Below are 17,840 nucleotides of genomic sequence, written 5' to 3'. Positions count from 1 at the left end.
ATCAGTGTAACTCCTGCTGTTGATCGGCTGGTTATCAGCATTATTCCTGACCAGAGCAGCGTTAATAATCAAACTGTAATCTGTGGAATATCCTCTGCATTCGGAGAACGGGATGCACTGATGCGCAGTTTCTCAGATGAATCGTTGTATTGGGTCGGTGACCGATACACAGGCCGAAATATAGTTCAAATTTTTAATATAATGTTTGAGGGCCTGATTACAGAAGCACAAGTCTCACTCTCACCATTAAAAACATAACATTGGTCGTAATATTCTCACTATGATTTGATGCAGCATCATTCATTTCATCATACGTGTGCCGATATACATGTTTGCTGTTAGTTTAACAAATTTAAGTCACTATGAAATCAAAATTGGCATATTTTATTAATGGAATATTGCAGAATTTATTCTAAATTGTTTATCTGTGCACATCATTATTGTGTTAATAATCTTGAACCAGAATAAGTTCTTCTTCCAGCATCTCTTCTCTGATGATGTGGGCGGGGCTATAACCTGTCACTCACATGAGATCAGCCAATAGCAAACCACAACCATCCAATCAGTTCCCCACAGACACACTCAAGCCCCGCCCACATGTGTTCCTGTTCCAGAAGCGCTTCACTCGATATACGAGGAGAAAAATGATCAGTTTAAAGATTATGAGGGCATATGAATAATGATATGCACAGATAAATAATTAATACAAAAATATTTCATAAAAAAAAGAATGTTTTGATTTGAAATGACTTTAAACAGTGTAATAGTGAATGTGACGATGCTGATGATTGTGTTTTCAAACTGAAGTAAACGCCCTCTCGTGTCGCCTCGGACGCAGCAGCAGGAGGGGCGGGGCTCTGCATAGATTAGGCAAATAGCCCGCGCTCTCGGCCAATGGCGTGCCGCCGTGCGCGGAGCCTGTTATTATGCAAATGCGCCCGTGGCTGCAGATTCTCGCTGATGTGAGTCTCATTCAGAGCCTTTGTGTCGAAAACACCGGCGCCGCACCGAATAAACCTCGAGAATGTGACATTTAGCGGGTTTTCCGGTTCCATTCGACGCGTTTATGGCGGAATAGCATGAATCCTCCGTGCTACGCGGTGGCGATGGACGTCGGTGTTTGTCAGCTGAGGAGTTTTTCCATCTCGTTTCTGTCGTCGGTCCTCAGCTCGTCATCCGTCAGTCTCGAGAACAGGTGAATATGGAGATATTAATCATCATATTTGCATCCGCGGCTCAGCATATGATGATGATGATGATGTAATGCGCGGAAAACCCCTCGTCTGGTGCTCGAGCCTTTCAGTTTCGGTTGCCCGGAATCATCTTTATTGGGGACTAGATGTTACGCAACAGCATCAGAGCCGCGAATGAATGAATGAATAAACGTGTGTGTCCCTCTGCTCTTGTCCCGCAGTTCTTCAGGAGCCAGTGTAGTGGCCATAGACAACAAGATCGAGCAAGCCATGGTGAGTTACCCTGATATCCTCATCATTCTGCTTCACTGCGCGTGCACATCATCTTTACATAACCTGCGATGACACAAAGACTTCTGGCAGATTTAATAATGGAGTCATACTGCATTTAACACGCCTCGCTATGCACGATAATGGGTTATTGTTTATGATAATATCATATGTGGATGGTAATGTAATGACATGCATCAATAGTTTTCTCTGAAGGCAAGTTGGGAACTGTTATTTGAAACTCGTCGTTTTTGTCGTGATGTTTCCCAGTGTTTATATTGTGTGTGTGTGTGGAGCCTGTGGTTGTTGCTAGGCAAACACTGACACTGATGCCCTGAATAACCGAGCTGCTCCTCCCTCTGGATGAAGAACATTCTGTTCCTCTCTCTGACTGATGCACAGATTATATACAGGCCTGACCCAGCGCTCACGGCTCCAAGCTTGAGGGACTTTATTCTCACGGAAATATAAACCTGGGATTGGGAGTTTCTGTAGGGATGGAAAATCTTCCTCATCCGATCCTGGCAAACTACTGAAGACAGGAGTCAAGTCAAGTCATCTTTATTTATATAGCGCTTTTTACAATACAGATTGTATCAAAGCAGCTTCACAGTGATAACATGAAAATAATACAAAAAATAATTTCATCATCATCCACCTTTAAGGCAGATCTATAATATTGTTGAATATTGAATGTCCCCAACTAAGCAAGCCAGAAGGTAAGGCAACAGCGGCAAGGAACCAAAACTCCATCAGGGACAGAATGGAGAAAAAAGGGAGACCGGGTTATTATCAGTCACCAAAACATTACAACATTATACTTACCAAAATAAACATAGGCAACATTTCTAATTTCAAAGTTTAACTTGATGTACTATAATAGCTCAAATGAATAAACGCATAAAAAAAAAAACATTTTTTAAAGTGCACAAGAAAATTACTAAAATTAAATTAAACTAAAAAAAATATATATTTTTTACAACTTTTGATACAACTTTGTTTACACTGACATTGATTGTGCATCCATAATGTTATGTTTCTATTTCTGCAACATCGATTATCAAACTAAATATGATAATCTCAGGTACTGATTTAAGAATTTAATGCGAGTGAATATGATTTATAGTCGTATTGAAAGCAACAATACATAATTCACCTCAAATCTTGAAAATACATGAAAGAAAACAAGCAGGTTCAAACTGTAAACAAACAAATGTTCTTTATGACTAGAGATTGTTTCAGTCACTCAGTATGTATTTTTAATAATGTTAAAATGGTGTAATATTTAGTTATTATCATGTACTCATACATTTGTTTTCCGGTGCAGGGTCCGTGAGAGACTCCGCCCACACACTCTTCTAATTGGCTGTGATTTTTGATTGATTTGATTACAAGTGCAGTGCGTTTGCATAGACTCCGCCCACACACACTTCTGATTGGTTGTTATTTAAATTTTTTTGATAAGTCCAGTGCGTTTGCATAGACTCCACCCACACACACTTCTGATTGGCTGGGTTTTTTTATTCATTTGATTGCGAGTGCATTGCAGAGTCTCCGCCCATACTCTCTTCTGATTGGCTGTGTTTTGTTTTTTTATTGCGAGTGCAGCGAGTTTGCAGAGACTCCGCCCACACACTCCTTTGATTGGCTGTGATATTTGATTAATTTGATTACAAGTGCAGTGTGTTTGCATAGACTCTACTTACACACTCTTCTGATTGGCTGTTTTTTTCTTTAATTCATTTGATTGCGAGTGCATTCCAGTCTCCACCCACACTCTCTTCTCATTGGCTGTTATTTTTTATTGATTTGATTGCGAGCGAAGTGTGCTTGCTGAGAGACTCTGCCCACACACTCTTCTGATTGGCTGTGATTTTTGATTGTGAGTGAAGTACGCTTGCAGAGTCTCCGCCCACACTCTCTTCTGATTGGCTGTGATTTTTGATTGTGAGTGAAGTACGCTTGCAGAGTCTCCGCCCACACTCTCTTCTGATTGGCTGTGATTTTTGATTGTGAGTGAAGTACGCTTGCAGAGTCTCCGCCCACACTCTCTTCTGATTGGCTGTGATATTTGATTCATTTAATTTCATTGCGTTTCCATAGACTCCGCCCACACACTCTTCTGATTGGCTGTGATTTTGATTTATTTATTTATTTGCGAGTGCAGTGTTTCCAAAGACTCCGCCCACACGCTCCTCTGATTGGCTGTGATATTTGATTGCGAGTGCAGTGCGTGTCCATAGACTCCGCCCACACACACTCCTCTGATTGGCTGTGATTTGTATGTGATTTTGTCACTGTAATCTTCCGGCATCGCTCCGGGTTGTAATATGATTACATGTTGAGACTCTAAAATGCATGTTTGAGGGTAGAAGCTGATCCTCTAGTGTACAGGAATGTGATTCTAACATCTGAGTCCATCTTAACACACGTGTGATTGTACTGTTCCTGCAGGACCTGGTGAAGAGTCACCTGATGTACGCGGTGCGCGAGGAGGTGGAGGTGCTGAAGGAGCAGATCAAGGAGCTGGTGGAGAAGAACTCTCAGCTGGAGCAGGAGAACACGCTGCTGAAGAACCTGGCCAGTCCCGAGCAGCTGGCCCAGTTCCAGGCGCAGGTCCAGTCCGGTTCTCCCACCTCAGGGGCCCCGCCGGCCCTCACGCCCAACCCGGGCCCCGGGGCCACCGCGTGACGGACCCCGCCCACACTGTGAACGGACTCACGCATGAACATTCGCCACGCTCTGACTTCATCGCACACCTTGCTGTCAAACGTCACGCGTCACGAGCTTCACCCGCCTCAGACAATCAGTGCTAACCGACCCGACCCGGACCGGAGCCAGAGCCACATTCTCCGCCTGCTTTTATGATGATTTCGTTACTGGTTTTATTTTGTTTGCCTTTTATTTTTGTTTTAGCTGTATTGAATAAATGAGCACTTTGTAGTCGACACATAAGACCAAACAGGGGCGAATGTGAACTTTGACCTCAGTGTTGTGGGAATCTGGGACTGTTCAGAGGCTCAAGTGTTTGTGTGTAAAAATAAAACGTGGGGCTGTGAATCGAGTTTCACGACGAGAACGAAAACACACACACACACACACACAGACAGACAGTGGACTTCCTCACGGACGATTAAGTTATTTGCCTTACAGTCCATCGCTCCGGTCAGTGATCGTGACCCTTGACCTCACAGTACATGCATGTTTCCTTCAAACGATGTGACGTCATGCAGTTGCACATTGACTTTAATAAATGACCATGAAATCAAAGCTGGTGTCCTGCTGCGCTCCTTCACATGGGAACACACACCGCTGGTTCTCTAGTAGCTGTTAATGACCCTGTCGTGACCTCAAGACAAAGCAAACCCAGTGTGTGTTCATGCACTGGTCAGGGTTCAGAGTTCAGGCCTATTTTGCTTCCATAACGTGTCTAGTGGAAAGAAAACATCCATAATACACATTTAAAGTGTTCCTATTGTGCTTGAATGAGAAGTGATTCTGAAATGAGTCGTCAGTGATCCAGTCTCTGCTGATCCTGCGCAGGTGTGTACCTAATTAGCATAATGCCAGCCTGTGGTGTTGATTGGCTGAGCAGCGTCTCTTAGCCCCGCCCTCCAACACTAGTGTATCTGAGACTGGAAGAGTTCGGTTCGTGTTGTTCGTGTCGAGGAGACGCTGTTCTCTGAGATTGAGACGGTAAAACCCACGCCATCGTCACTGTTCGTAACACTGTGATCAAGAGCTGAGATTCAGATATGATAATGAGCGTTTGCTTTCTGACCAATCACAGCAGAGCAGCTCTCAGAGAGGCGGGGTTTAGAGGGACTGAATCTGGCCAATCACAGCAGAGCAGCTCTCAGAGAGGCGGGGTTTAGAGAGACTGAATCTGGCCAATCACAGCAGAGCAGCTCTCAGAGAGGCGGGGTTTAGAGGGACTGAATCTGGCCAATCACAGCAGAGCAGCTCTCAGAGAGGCGGGGTTTAGAGAGACTGAATCTGGCCAATCACAGCAGAGCAGCTCTCAGAGAGGCGGGGTTTAGAGAGACTGAATCTGGCCAATCACAGCAGAGCAGCTCTCAGAGAGGCGGGGTTTAGAGAGACTGAATTTGCGGTGGAGATTATGAGAGAATTACAGTGTTATTGATCCTGGATGAATCTGTCCAAAACAAAATCACGAACATAAAAGCATCATCATGGGGCACCCGTCCTCAAGTGTTCATTGTATTGCACTTTTTCTATTTGCGTCTGTAGATTTCAATCTTTAAAGTCAGAAATCTAGACACACCAAACTATACAGTTTTATTCATATCTATATGAAGGGTTGTTTCTACATCATCATCATCATTATAGATCCTCCTATAAACATGAGGGAAATGTGTTTCTGTCTGTTTGACAGTATTTTCTGATTTATGAAGAGATAAACCGAGAAATCCAACATCTCGACAAAATCAAACATTATGAACCTGGCTTCTGGAAAATGTGAGTGCATATTTAATTAGATAATGCATCTTTTGCATAATTAAACAGCATTTCAGAGAGCATGAGTTGCCTTAGTGTGCAATGGTGATGTATATATTAGTTAATAAGCTTTCATTAGTCCTAAATAACTAAATATGGACATGAAGACAACTCAACTTTAGTCATGAAATGATTCATTTGGTGGTTTGTTCTTCCACACACGGACACTGAAGCTCCATTATCATTATCATCTCATCTTTCACCCTTTAAAGCCTGACATATGTAATAGTCTGATATCGTGAGAATATGGAGGAAAAACATTATTTTATTCAGATATTTATATGAAATTCTGATGCTCGTAATGTAAATCAATTAGATCTTTATAACCGTACAGCAGATACTTATAAAATGCATGTAATATTGAATGCGAGGCCGTATCAGAAATGATGCTGTGGCTTTATATGTGTTGCTGATGGTCACCTTTGACTTTAAGCCCCGCCCCCTCGGCCCCACAGCAGCCAATCAGCAGCAGCGCTTGAACTTCTGAATGTGTTTCCTGTGTGTTCGGGGCCCAACAGGAAGTTGCTCCTCAGCCTGAAATATTCTCCATCTGCAGTTCAGATTTATTCAACATTAGCGATCACGTGTTCAGCGGATGCTAAATGCCGGTTTCTCCGCTGATGATGTCAATGTTTCTGCAACATTATTTATACATCGTCTTGTTCTGAAAAACGTTTATTTGGACTTTTTTTTAAAATGTTTCTGTGTTTCAGAGAAGATACAAATGTAACGTTCTCATAATGTTTGAAGAATGTTCACATTACCACAGTACTTCCAGAGTGATGATTTCATAACGTTAGAACCGGGTGATGACGACCTTTGACCTAAATTGTTTTCCCGATATTTTGTGACCGTGCTTCAGGAACATTCCCATCAGATGATCAAACACTTCCTATTGACTGCTCACTTGGGGAGGTTTTATTGAAGGGCTGTTGAATATATTACACAGTTCTTAATGACCTCAATGATTCCTCTGAAAAATGATATTTTATTTATTTTGATTTGAAACGGCTGAGAAACTGTAACCTGCAGTGAATCAAACACACTCGCATCCAAACAGAGTTCCAGAGCTGAAAATAAGCAGTTCTTCATATCAAACTATATTTGATGCAGATATGTCGGAGGATTAATTTGAGCTAGTTTCCAGTTACAAGTGCATTTAACTGCGGAGTAAGAACATCTCACTAAACCCTGTTCTAAAGGTTTACATGTACATCAGTGGCTAATTAACATTTAATGAACTTTCCTGTCAAAAAAAAGTCAATTCAATGAAGTTTAAGCTGCACGCGGCATAGTTTGGCATCCCACACACAACTATTCTGATTGTAGTTATTTTCAATTCAAACATTTAAATAATTTCATTTATTCCAGAATTTTGGGATGTTTTGGACCACAGAAAGTGAAAATGTTCCCAAAAAGCGAGTGTGCGTGTGTACTTGTGCCGGGTCAGCGCTGGTGTTCCTGCAGCCGGGTCCGCAGGTCGCGCAGCTGCTGCTCCAGGTGTGTGACGTCACTGCGCAGGTGCCAGTGTCCCGACTGGGCCTTCATCAGCTGACTGCGCAGACGCTTCAGGACCGCCTCACATCTGCGCTGCTGAATCTGAGCCGACAAACTCAAGTCAGCTTCATTTATTCATTAACTTCATAAATGTCTAAATAATGCGACTTATATATGTTTTTTTCCTCTTCATGACGCATGTAATGACTGATGCGCCGTATAGTCCGGAGAATCCGGTGTGTAGAGCGCTGCACAGACGCGTGAGTGTGCCGCTGCTGTGAGTGCTGTGTGTAGAGGGGTCCCCTGTAAGGCTCGCTCACCTCGATCTCCCTCCTCAGCTGTGTGTGTGTTCGCTGCTCCTCCTCCAGCTCGGCGCTCCTCTCCCTCAGTGTGCGTCTGCCGTCCTGGATATCCGCCTTGAGAAGGTCAATCTCCTTCTGGAAAGATCAAAACAAACAAAGCCTGATGTTTCCACACACACATTTTGTGCTCATCTTGGGATGTTGCATAAAAACACTGGATAACGGCAAGATGAGCACAAACACACACACACACACACGCTCAATCGAGGCTGATAATGTGTGTCTCTGATAAGAAGACGTGCGCATAAACTATGTTGGAAACACATTTACTGAATTTGGCTGTGATTGGATAACTGGAGTAACCAGTGGACCAATGGCGGCGCAGCGTCTCTAATGTGGGTTTGGTGTTTCCGAAACGCCGGAGTCGAAGTGTGTGATGAGAATGAGTGTGTGTAACTCCCTCCAGAAGCGTCTCACACACGAGTGTGTTCCCGAACACCAGATCCGAACGCTAGAGAACACGACAGCGGTGACTGAGTTTCTCTGACGCTCGACACACACTCGTTTATGAGCAGTGTTGGGGAAAGTTACTTTTAAGTAATGCATTACAATATTTGTGCACTTTTATGGACTTCAAACCATAAACGACCATTATAAAGCTGGACATTTATAATATAACTCTGTTAATATAACAGAACACACACACTCGCAGCTGAGAGTGTGTGTGTGTGTGTGTGTGTGTGTGTGTGTGTGTGTGTGTGTGAGTGAGTGACTGAGTGAGAGTGTGAGAGAGTGTGAGTGTGTGTGTGTGTGTGTGTGAGTGTGTGTGTGTGCGCGTGCGCGCGTGTGCCTGAGAGTGTGTGTGTGTGAGTGTGTGTGTGTGTGTGTGTGAGAGAGTGTGTGTGTGTGTGTGTGTGTGTGTGAGAGCGTGTGTGCGCGCGCGCGTGTGCCTGAGAGTGTGTGTAAGTGTGAGTGTAAGTGTGTGTGTGTGTGTGTGTGTGTGTGTGTGAGTGACTGAGTGAGAGTGTGAGAGAGTGTGAGTGTGTGTGTGTATGTGAGAGCGTGTGTGTGTGTGTGCGCGCGCGCCTGTGCCTGAGAGTGTGTGTGTGTGTGCGCGCACGTGTGCCTGAGAGTGTGCGTAAGTGTGTGCGTAAGTGTGTGTGTGTGTGTGTGAGACCTGTGCCTGAGAGTGTGTGTGTGTGTGCGCGCACGTGTGCCTGAGAGTGTGCGTAAGTGTGAGTGTGTGTGCGTGTGGGTGTGTGTGTGTGTGTGAGACCTGTGCCTGGCGGACTGCGCTGCCGTCTGGGTTCCGCAGGTCCGTCTTCATCTCCTCCAGAACACACACCTCCTGCTGCTTCTGCTGGAGCTCCTGATGGACGAGCGCGCGCGTCTCCAGCGCCGACACCGCGGACCGGAACCCGCGAGTCTCTGCGCGATACGAGCCGAACTCCGTCCGCTGCGAGCGCATCTGCTCCTGCTGCTCCTCCACGGAGTGTGTGAGCCGCAGGTTCTCCAGCACAACCGACTCGATGTGTGTGTTCAGACTGATGATGCTGCTGCGCATCCGGTCCGTGTCGCAGTGGACGACGCTGAGCTGCTTCTCCTTCAGACTCACTGCAGAACACACACACTCGCAGCTCCGATCCGCCTCCTCCAGAGACGCCTGCAGGACACACACACACCAATCATTCAAGTCAAGAGTGTGTGTGAGTGAGTGAGTGAGTGAGTGTGTGTGTGTGTGTCTGAGTGAGAGTGTGTGTCTGAGTGAGTGAGTGTGTGTGTGTGTGTGTGTGTGTGTGTGTGTGAGTGAGTGTGACAGTGTGTGTGTCTGAGTGAGTGCGTGTGAGTGACTGTGTGTGAGTGTGACAGAGTGTGTGTGTGTCTGAGTGAGTGTGTGAGTGACTGAGTGAGACTAAGTGAGAGTGTGTGTGTGTGTGTGTGTGAGTGACTGACTGACTGAGTGTGAGACTGTGTGTGTGTGTGAGTGAGTGAGTGAGAGTGTGTGTGTGAGAGAGAGAGAGAGAGAGAGAGAGAGAGAGAGAGAGAGAGAGAGAGAGTGTGTGTGTGTGTGTGTGAGTGTGTGTGTGTGTGTGTGTACCTGTAGCGCGTGTAGCTGCTGCTGCGCGTCTCTCAGCTCCCGCGCGCGCGTCGCGCCCTGATGAAGAACCTCCTGTAGCGCGTCCTTCAGAGGAAAGTCCTGCTGTCTGAACACAACAAACGGGGCTGTGTGCTCATTACGAACTTATATTTAATTATCTTAATTATGTAAAGTGGCCTGAAGAACCAGAAACGAATCAGTCTCTGAACGGTTGATTTCTGAAAGCGTCAAAGTGGCGTCGACACGAGCTAACTGGTTATCAAAATATACTTTTTTACAGTCTATGAAAAATACATACACAATTTCGCAGTTTACTCTTTGATTAGATGAGAATTTACAACATTTCCCCCAGAAATATAGCGGATAAACTTTACCTGTGATTGTCCATCATTACAGCGGGAAAGACGGATGACGGAGGTGCGCATGCGCGTCAATGTCAATAACGTTATTTTAGTATCGTTGAAGGGTCAAGGTTTCGTAATTTTGTTGTTTTTGTCATTTTTATAATTTTTTATTTTATATAGTTTTAATTAATAATTTTAGTTGTTTTATTGCTTCAAATTAAACCAAACACAAACATTTACTGACACATATAAACCTCAGTGATTCTTGCTCACGCAGCACTTTTGAGTTTCTGTTTAATAAAGCTGGCATTGTACACTATGAATATTGTTGTCTGTGTGATGAATTGATTTTGGAAGCTCTCTTTGGATAAATCCAGATGTTATAATTGAGCTGACAGAAGTGTAATGCTAATAACTCTGTTATGCTTAAAAAGTTCTGTTCAAATAAACATCTTGTGAGAAAGGAATGTTTTAATAATGTTATTGTAACCTAACCTTATAAATAACGTTCTGATTATGACAAGAAAACTGGACATTTTAACATTTTAGAAACACTTAAAGTTCCCACGACGTTTTTAGGACAAAAAGGGGGGAAAATATCAGAATTCTTCAATTAGAAAGTCGCAGTTACCTTTGATGTGTTTTATTCCCTGGCGGAAATAAACTTCCATAATTAAATAACACTACAAGAGCAAATACAACTCTTAAAATGTTTATTCATACATTAAACACACTCATGTAGACTACACATCCCATAAGCCAACGCGCTGGTGACGTTTCCTGTCAAACAGCACCATGTGATGTTCCGGGGTTTCTCCTCCAGGGGTCGCTGAAATCTCATTTAATTTATGTTTTAATAGAAACGTTTATACAACAGCAAGTAATTTTGTTTAAAACTAGCTAATATGATTTAGCAAACAAAATGGAAATCATAACCTGCAATATATATTAAAAATATATATAAAAATAATGGTTGAGAACCGGTAATCTCAAACGACTGTGATTAGTCCATCCTGAGCAACGCTGAGAAAAGTAACGGCTATCACAACAGCTTACATGTGTCTGACCAATCAGAGACAGCGCCGGCTCCGAAGACACGCCCTCTAACATCTCGGTTTCCTGTTGTTTCTGTGGCCATGCGTGTGCTTGTGCTTCACTGACCTTTACTTTCATTGAGATGACCAGTTATCATGACAAAATAAACCTTTAATAGCCAGCTGGAGTGAGTTATTAACTGGTTCTCCATTAATATGTTTTCGCTGTAATGGTTAGCTTGCTGCTAATGAATGGTAAAGAAGCCTGCCCTAGACTGCACGGCAACACTGGATTAATGCGCTGATGTCGGCGGCTCTGATGCGGATCCTGAGGCGCGTCTCGCCTCGTCTCCAAACGGTGAGGATCTGCAGATCAAACAGCCACAAAACTGAGGATTTCCTGAAGAACGAGGCGGTCGAGAGACGCGTTAGACGCGCGATGGACGAGCAGAAGAGCATCACAGCTCGGTTAGAGAGAGGACAGATGCCGGAGACTGACAGGAGAGCTCTAAACCAAACACTAGTGGAAGCGTCGAGGGTCATTAACGCGTTTGAGAAAACTCAACTGGCGCTCAGAGAACTGGCAGAGATACAGACTCTCATTTACAGTGAGTGTTTCCCAGCATCACTCGGACAGACTGTACTAACACTACCAGAGATCATTAACGCCAACTCTACCAGATAATTAACTATTAATAATTGAATATTCTCAGTGTTCTCCTCAGTGTTCTCCTCAGTGTTCTCCAGTGTTCTTCCCAGTGTTCTCCATGTTGTTCTCAGTGTTCTCCAGTGTTCTTCCCAGTGTTCTCCATGTTGTTCCCAGTGTTCTCCATGTTGTTCTCAGTGTTCTCCAGTGTTCTTCCCAGTGTTCTCCATGTTGTTCTTCCCAGTGTTCTCCAGTGTTCTCCTCAGTGTTCTCCAGTGTTCTCCATGTTGTTCAGTGTTGTCCATGTGTTCCAGACACCAGTGCTGAAGATCAGCAGATGCTGGAGCTCCTGCGAGAGGAACATGGAGAGCTGAGCAGAAGAGTAAAGCAGCTCCACACGGAGGTTAGCACTGTTCCCTCACTCGTCCGTCAGGAATGGTGTCAGGAGAAACTCTGTGTTCCCGTTGCAGCTGATGGAGACGCTGGCTCCCGCCGAGGACCTGGACCACAGGAGCGTTGTGCTCGAGCTCGCGTCGGGACGGACCACCGGAGGTTTGATCACACTCCCGTCAGACACCAGAGGTCCGCTGACGTGAGTGTGTGACGTGTGTGTGTGTGTGTGTAGGAGACGTCTGCCAGCAGTTCACGCGAGAGATCTTCGACATGTACCAAGGCTTCGCCTGCTATAAACACTGGGACTTTGAGCTCTGCAATTACACGCCGGCAGATTACGGTACGCCTCACTCACACACCGGCTCAGGGGTCCTCAGACTCAACAAAACCACACCATTACCGCTAGCCGCTAGCTGCCTGTCCCCTGAACACACTGTACACACACGCGGTCTCTGTAGACAGCCGGCTCCACAAACGGCAACAAAAACAAACTGGGCTAACACACACCACGAAACATAACAACAGTGTTCCAGCCAATCACCGACCAGAAGGGTTTGGGGGCGGGGTTTGGGGGCGGGGTTTGGGTTTGGGGGCGGGGTTTGGGGGTGGGGTTTGGGGGTAGTGCGCGGATGAGGAGGAGGGAGGGTCGAGCTAGCCTCCGTTTTGTTTGACAATACTTCGAACGTCAACAAGCAGTGACGTCACCCAACATCACGTATAGCACCTTTAAAGTAGTGAAGTGTGTGCGTGCGTGTGTGTGTGTGTGTGTGTGTCACTGTCAGGAGGGCTTCATCACGCCGCCGTCAGGATCTCGGGTGACTCAGTGTTTCGCTGGCTGAGGTTCGAGGGAGGGACTCATCGAGTGCAGAGGATTCCTGAGGTGGGTCTGTCGTCGCGCATGCAGCGGATACACACGGGAACCGCCACGGTTATAGTTCTGCCGCAGCCACGGGAGGTCAGTTGGGATAAATCTTTTCAGGAATCATAACTAACATTTATATTTCTCGCAGGAATAACATTCATATGCTTTTGAATCCTAAATGTTTTCAAGCCACTCAGTGTGTGTGTGCGTGTGTGTGTGTGCGTGTGTGTGTGTGAATCATGTCCGAATATAACAAAAGGGGAAATGAAACTAGAGGGATGTCTAGGTTTATAAACGCATGACACAGTCGATCGCTGTTCAGCTGCGTTGTGCTTGTGTGTATGAGTTTGTTCTGATGTGTGTGACGTGTAATAACTGTAATAACTACAGGTGGACATTCACATCGCGGCTAAAGACCTGCGTATCGACACGTTCAGGTCTCGCGGCGCCGGCGGACAGAGCGTCAACACCACCGACAGTGCCGTACGCGTGGTTCACCTGCCCACAGGTGCGGGTTACGACTCGACACAGGGTTACGACACGACACAGGGTTACGACACGACACAGGGTTACGACTCGACACAGGGTTACGACACGACACAGGGTTATGACACGACACAGGGTTACGACACGACACAGGGTTACGACTCGACACAGGGTTACGACACGACACAGGGTTACGACACGACACAGGGTTACGACACGACACAGGGTTACGACACGACACAGGGTTACGACACGACACAGGGTTACGACACGACACAGGGTTACGACACGACACAGGGTTACGACTCGACACAGGGTTACGACACGACACAGGGTTACGACACGACACAGGGTTACGACTCGACACAGGGTTACGACACGACACAGGGTTACGACACGACACAGGGTTACGACACAGGGTTACGACTCGACACAGGGTTACGACACGACACAGGGTTACGACACGACACAGGGTTACGACACGACACAGGGTTACGACACGACACAGGGTTACGACACGACACAGGGTTACGACACGACACAGGGTTATTATGACACGACACAGGGTTATTATGACACGACACAGGGTTACGACACGACACAGGGTTACGACACGACACAGGGTTACGACACGACACAGGGTTACGACACGACACAGGGTTATTATGACACGACACAGGGTTACGACACGACACAGGGTTACGACACGACACAGGGTTACGACACGACACAGGGTTACGACACGACACAGGGTTACGACACGACACAGGGTTATTATGACACGACACAGGGTTACGACACGACACAGGGTTACGACACGACACAGGGTTACGACACGACACAGGGTTACGACTCGACACAGGGTTACGACACGACACAGGGTTACGACACGACACAGGGTTACGACACGACACAGGGTTACGACACGACACAGGGTTACGACACGACACAGGGTTACGACACGACACAGGGTTACGACACGACACAGGGTTATGACACGACACAGGGTTACGACACGACACAGGGTTACGACTCGACACAGGGTTACGACACGACACAGGGTTACGACTCGACACAGGGTTATGACACGACAGGGATATTTCTTTCTTTATTTCAAGGATAGCCCCTTGAGATGTACCATCTCATTTTCGAGGGGGTCCTTAAAGGGATAGTTCACTTTAAAATTAAAATTCTGTCATCATTTACTCACCCTCAAGTTGTTTCAAACCTGTATTAATTTATTTCTTCTGTTGAACACAAAGGAAGATATTTTGAAGAATGTCGGTAACCAAACAGTTAACTGGTCCCATTGACTTCCATAGTAGGAAAAAAAATACTATGGAAGTCAATGGGTACAGACTACTGTTTGGTTACCGACATTCTTCAAAATATCTTCCTTTGTGTTCAGCAGAAGAAATAAATTAATACAGGTTTGAAACAACTTGAGGGTGAGTAAATGATGACAGAATTTTAATTTTAAAGTGAACTATCCCTTTAAGGACGACACGACACAGGGTTACGACACGACAGGGAGACACTGTTTCTCGCGGTGAATCTGGACTCAGTTTAGTCTTCTGTCTTCAGGAACGGTCGCCGAGTGCCAGCAGTTTCGCTCTCAGCTGAAGAACCGCGACACGGCGCTGCGTGTTCTCCGAGCGCGACTGTACCAGTGCATCATGGGACAGCAGAGAGAGCAAACGCACAGCGCTCGCAGACAACAGGCCAGTTCACCCATCCAGCCCAACACAGCTGATGACATTAGCTTCATATCTTCTCCAGTAAATGTGTCTCGATTGGAGAATGTTTAGAAGACGAGAGCCTGAGGAACATCATCATTGTTCGCAGTGCAGGTTTGATGTTAACATTCCTGATGACTTGTAATAACATGTGTTTGTGTGTCTCAGGTGGGCTCTCGGTGTCAGTCGGACAGAATACGCACTTATAACTTCAGTCAAGATCGAGTGACGGACCACAGGATTGGTCATGTGACGCGTGACATCAAGGTAACGTTGATATGTGAGGTATAATGAACATCCGGCTGGTTGTTATCTCAGAATAAACCCTGACGGGGGGATCAGGAACACGATTGACCAATCAGAATCAAGTATTCCACAGAGCCGTGTGATAACTCTATACAGCTACTGTATGATATCTGATCTGAGCTCTACATATTGAACATGATTGATAAACCTGTCCGTCTCCTCAGTCCTTCTGTCTCTGATTGACAGTTTAACTCGATTATCAAGTAAAAGTCTTCAGTTTAACTGTACAAGCGTCTTCAGCTCGTGTCTTTATGATCTGAACTCTGCACTGATTTATCCAGTAAACATGAGAATAACTCGATATTGTTAGTAATATTTCAGCTGGACTGAAGCAGGTTTACTTGATTATCCATCATCATTTATTATAAAAATATGAGTATCAAATATGATCATCAGGCTTTGAGGAAGGTTTATTTGTTCATCTCTCAATCATCATTGCATTGTATTATATGTTTTAAAACTATAGATAGATCATAAACTAAGCATTTTAATATCATCTTACTAAGATATATTATTGGCAGATATTGATATTTATATGCATTTCATGTCAGCATCTGCTATAAAGATCATTGATTTACAATCATCAGAATTTCAAATATGATACTCAACATAAAACACATTTTTATATTTCATGGTTCAATAACATTTCAAAAGAAATGCCAGTCTTTACAGGGTGAAGAGGCTCAACAGCAAAAATTTCTGTATTTTCCAAAATCAAGGCCGTATTCCCGTCTCAGATGTTACTCAACATAAAACACTTATGGCATTTTTTTGTTACATTTCTTTCATGTAAAGGTTCAATAACATGTTCCATTGAAAAAAAAAATCTGACTATTATTTCATATGCCAGGCTTTACAGGGTTAAGTGGCTCAACAGGAAAAATGTCTAAATATGTGACCCTGGGTCACATGGGTCAATTTTATGAAATTAAGATGTATGTATACATCATATAAAGCTGAATAAATAATCTCTCCACTGATGTGTGGTTTGTTAGGATAGGACAATATTTGGTCGAGACACAACTATTGAAAATCTGGAATCTGAGCAAAAAAATGTAAACATTGAGAAAATCTGCTTTAAAGTTGTGCATTTATGTTCACGATTGTGCTGCATTCACTCACACAAATACATGTTTTATATATTTACGGTAGGACATTTACTAAATATCTTCATGGAACATGATCTTAATATCCTCATGATTTTTGGCATAAAAGAAAAATTAATAATTTTGATCCACACAATGTATAGTTGCTATTGCCACAGATATACCCGTGCGGCTCCAGACTGGTGTAGTGATCCTGTGTGTGTGTGTGTGTGTGTGTGTTGTTTGCAGGGTTTCCTGCGGGGCGGCGAGGATCTGGAGGATCTGATCCGAATCCTTCAGGAGAAACACGACCTGCTCAAACTCGACGACATCAGCTGATCCACATTAAACTATATTCTAGAACAAGCAGCTTCATGGCTTGCCTCATTAATACACACCGTCCCGTAAATGCTAAAGCTCGAACATCAACATTCAATGTTAAAAACAAGATTGACAGCTCACTGCAGGTCACATGACCACCAGCCTTCAGTCGTACTTGTAATGTTAATGCCTTATATTGAGCTGGGTGATATATATTGTTGAGTATGTATCACATGATGCGATTAAAGTTGTATACACACAACTGAAGTTTTCGTTTGGTGGTGTTCATCATGAAACGGTAGTTTTGAGTGTTTGTGATGTGGGTGTGGAGATACGGAGGCATCGAGCCTATCAGACGCTCACAGAAACACTCCTGATGTCACGCTATCATCCAAACACACTATTCAGGGTCAGTCATGTCGATACGCCACTGAAATGAAATAGCAATGCATTTTTTTTCTAGATCTGAAACAAACTCTGTTGCATTATTTCCCTGTTATCTCTGTGAAGCTGCTTTGACACATATAAAGCGCTGTATAAATACGTGACTTAACCAACCGTTCTCAGTGCATGAGGATCAAGAATGACTAAAACCCAAACCTAACCAAATGTTTGGAAAAGTGCATAAATAATAAGCAGAATTCACATTTTATTTCTGTTTTTGAGTCATTATGCAAGTGTGTCTTTCGCAGATAAATGTCAGAAAAGTTTGCCTCCAATGTAAACTGTCAAATCTGCAAGATCTTTAT

The 17,840-nt window shown here is 44.5% G+C and overlaps 3 protein-coding genes across 5 annotated transcripts in view; 2 read left to right on the top strand and 1 right to left on the bottom strand.

The window, feature by feature from the left end:
• Positions 1-5,661, top strand: part of LOC307007406 (TSC22 domain family protein 1) — a 15,645-nt gene extending 9,984 nt beyond the window's left edge. The window contains exons 1-3 of one of the 2 annotated variants that reach the window (XM_079629406.1): positions 843-1,195; positions 1,415-1,466; positions 3,918-5,661. In XM_079629406.1, the coding sequence (XP_079485532.1) occupies positions 1,080-1,195; positions 1,415-1,466; positions 3,918-4,154 (405 nt within the window). In that variant the 5' untranslated portion in view covers positions 843-1,079 and the 3' untranslated portion in view covers positions 4,155-5,661. Of the gene's footprint in view, positions 1-842; positions 1,196-1,414; positions 1,467-3,917 lie in introns of those variants that run through there. The other variant, XM_079629405.1, reaches the window with a different exon arrangement.
• A 1,667-nt stretch (positions 5,662-7,328) lies between these two features.
• Positions 7,329-10,336, bottom strand: ccdc122 (coiled-coil domain containing 122). 2 transcript variants are annotated; one of them, XM_079629440.1, is made up of 5 exons: positions 10,253-10,336; positions 9,879-9,984; positions 9,126-9,443; positions 7,799-7,915; positions 7,329-7,580 (listed from the first exon to the last, which is right to left on the bottom strand). In XM_079629440.1, exons 1-5 carry the CDS (start codon positions 10,267-10,269, stop codon positions 7,428-7,430), a joined length of 711 nt encoding a protein of 236 aa, XP_079485566.1. In that variant the 5' UTR covers positions 10,270-10,336; the 3' UTR covers positions 7,329-7,427. The 2 variants fall into 2 exon arrangements, with proteins under 2 accessions (XP_079485566.1, XP_079485565.1); XM_079629439.1 differs by having other exon boundaries at positions 9,057-9,443; positions 10,253-10,325.
• Positions 10,337-10,402: 66 nt separating this feature from the next.
• Positions 10,403-17,753, top strand: mtrf1 (mitochondrial translational release factor 1). Its single transcript, XM_079629410.1, has 9 exons — positions 10,403-11,864; positions 12,217-12,305; positions 12,373-12,454; positions 12,528-12,635; positions 13,078-13,250; positions 13,548-13,665; positions 15,228-15,364; positions 15,548-15,646; positions 17,020-17,753. Exons 1-9 carry the CDS (start codon positions 11,561-11,563, stop codon positions 17,107-17,109), a joined length of 1,200 nt encoding a protein of 399 aa, XP_079485536.1. The 5' UTR covers positions 10,403-11,560; the 3' UTR covers positions 17,110-17,753.
• The last annotated feature ends 87 nt before the right edge of the window (positions 17,754-17,840 follow it).

This window comes from Phoxinus phoxinus, assembly GCF_949152265.1.
Source record: "Phoxinus phoxinus genome assembly, chromosome: 11".
NCBI lineage: Eukaryota > Metazoa > Chordata > Actinopteri > Cypriniformes > Leuciscidae > Phoxinus > Phoxinus phoxinus.
Note: the sequence above shows the minus strand (reverse complement) of the source record. Positions and strands in the feature narration are given on the sequence as shown.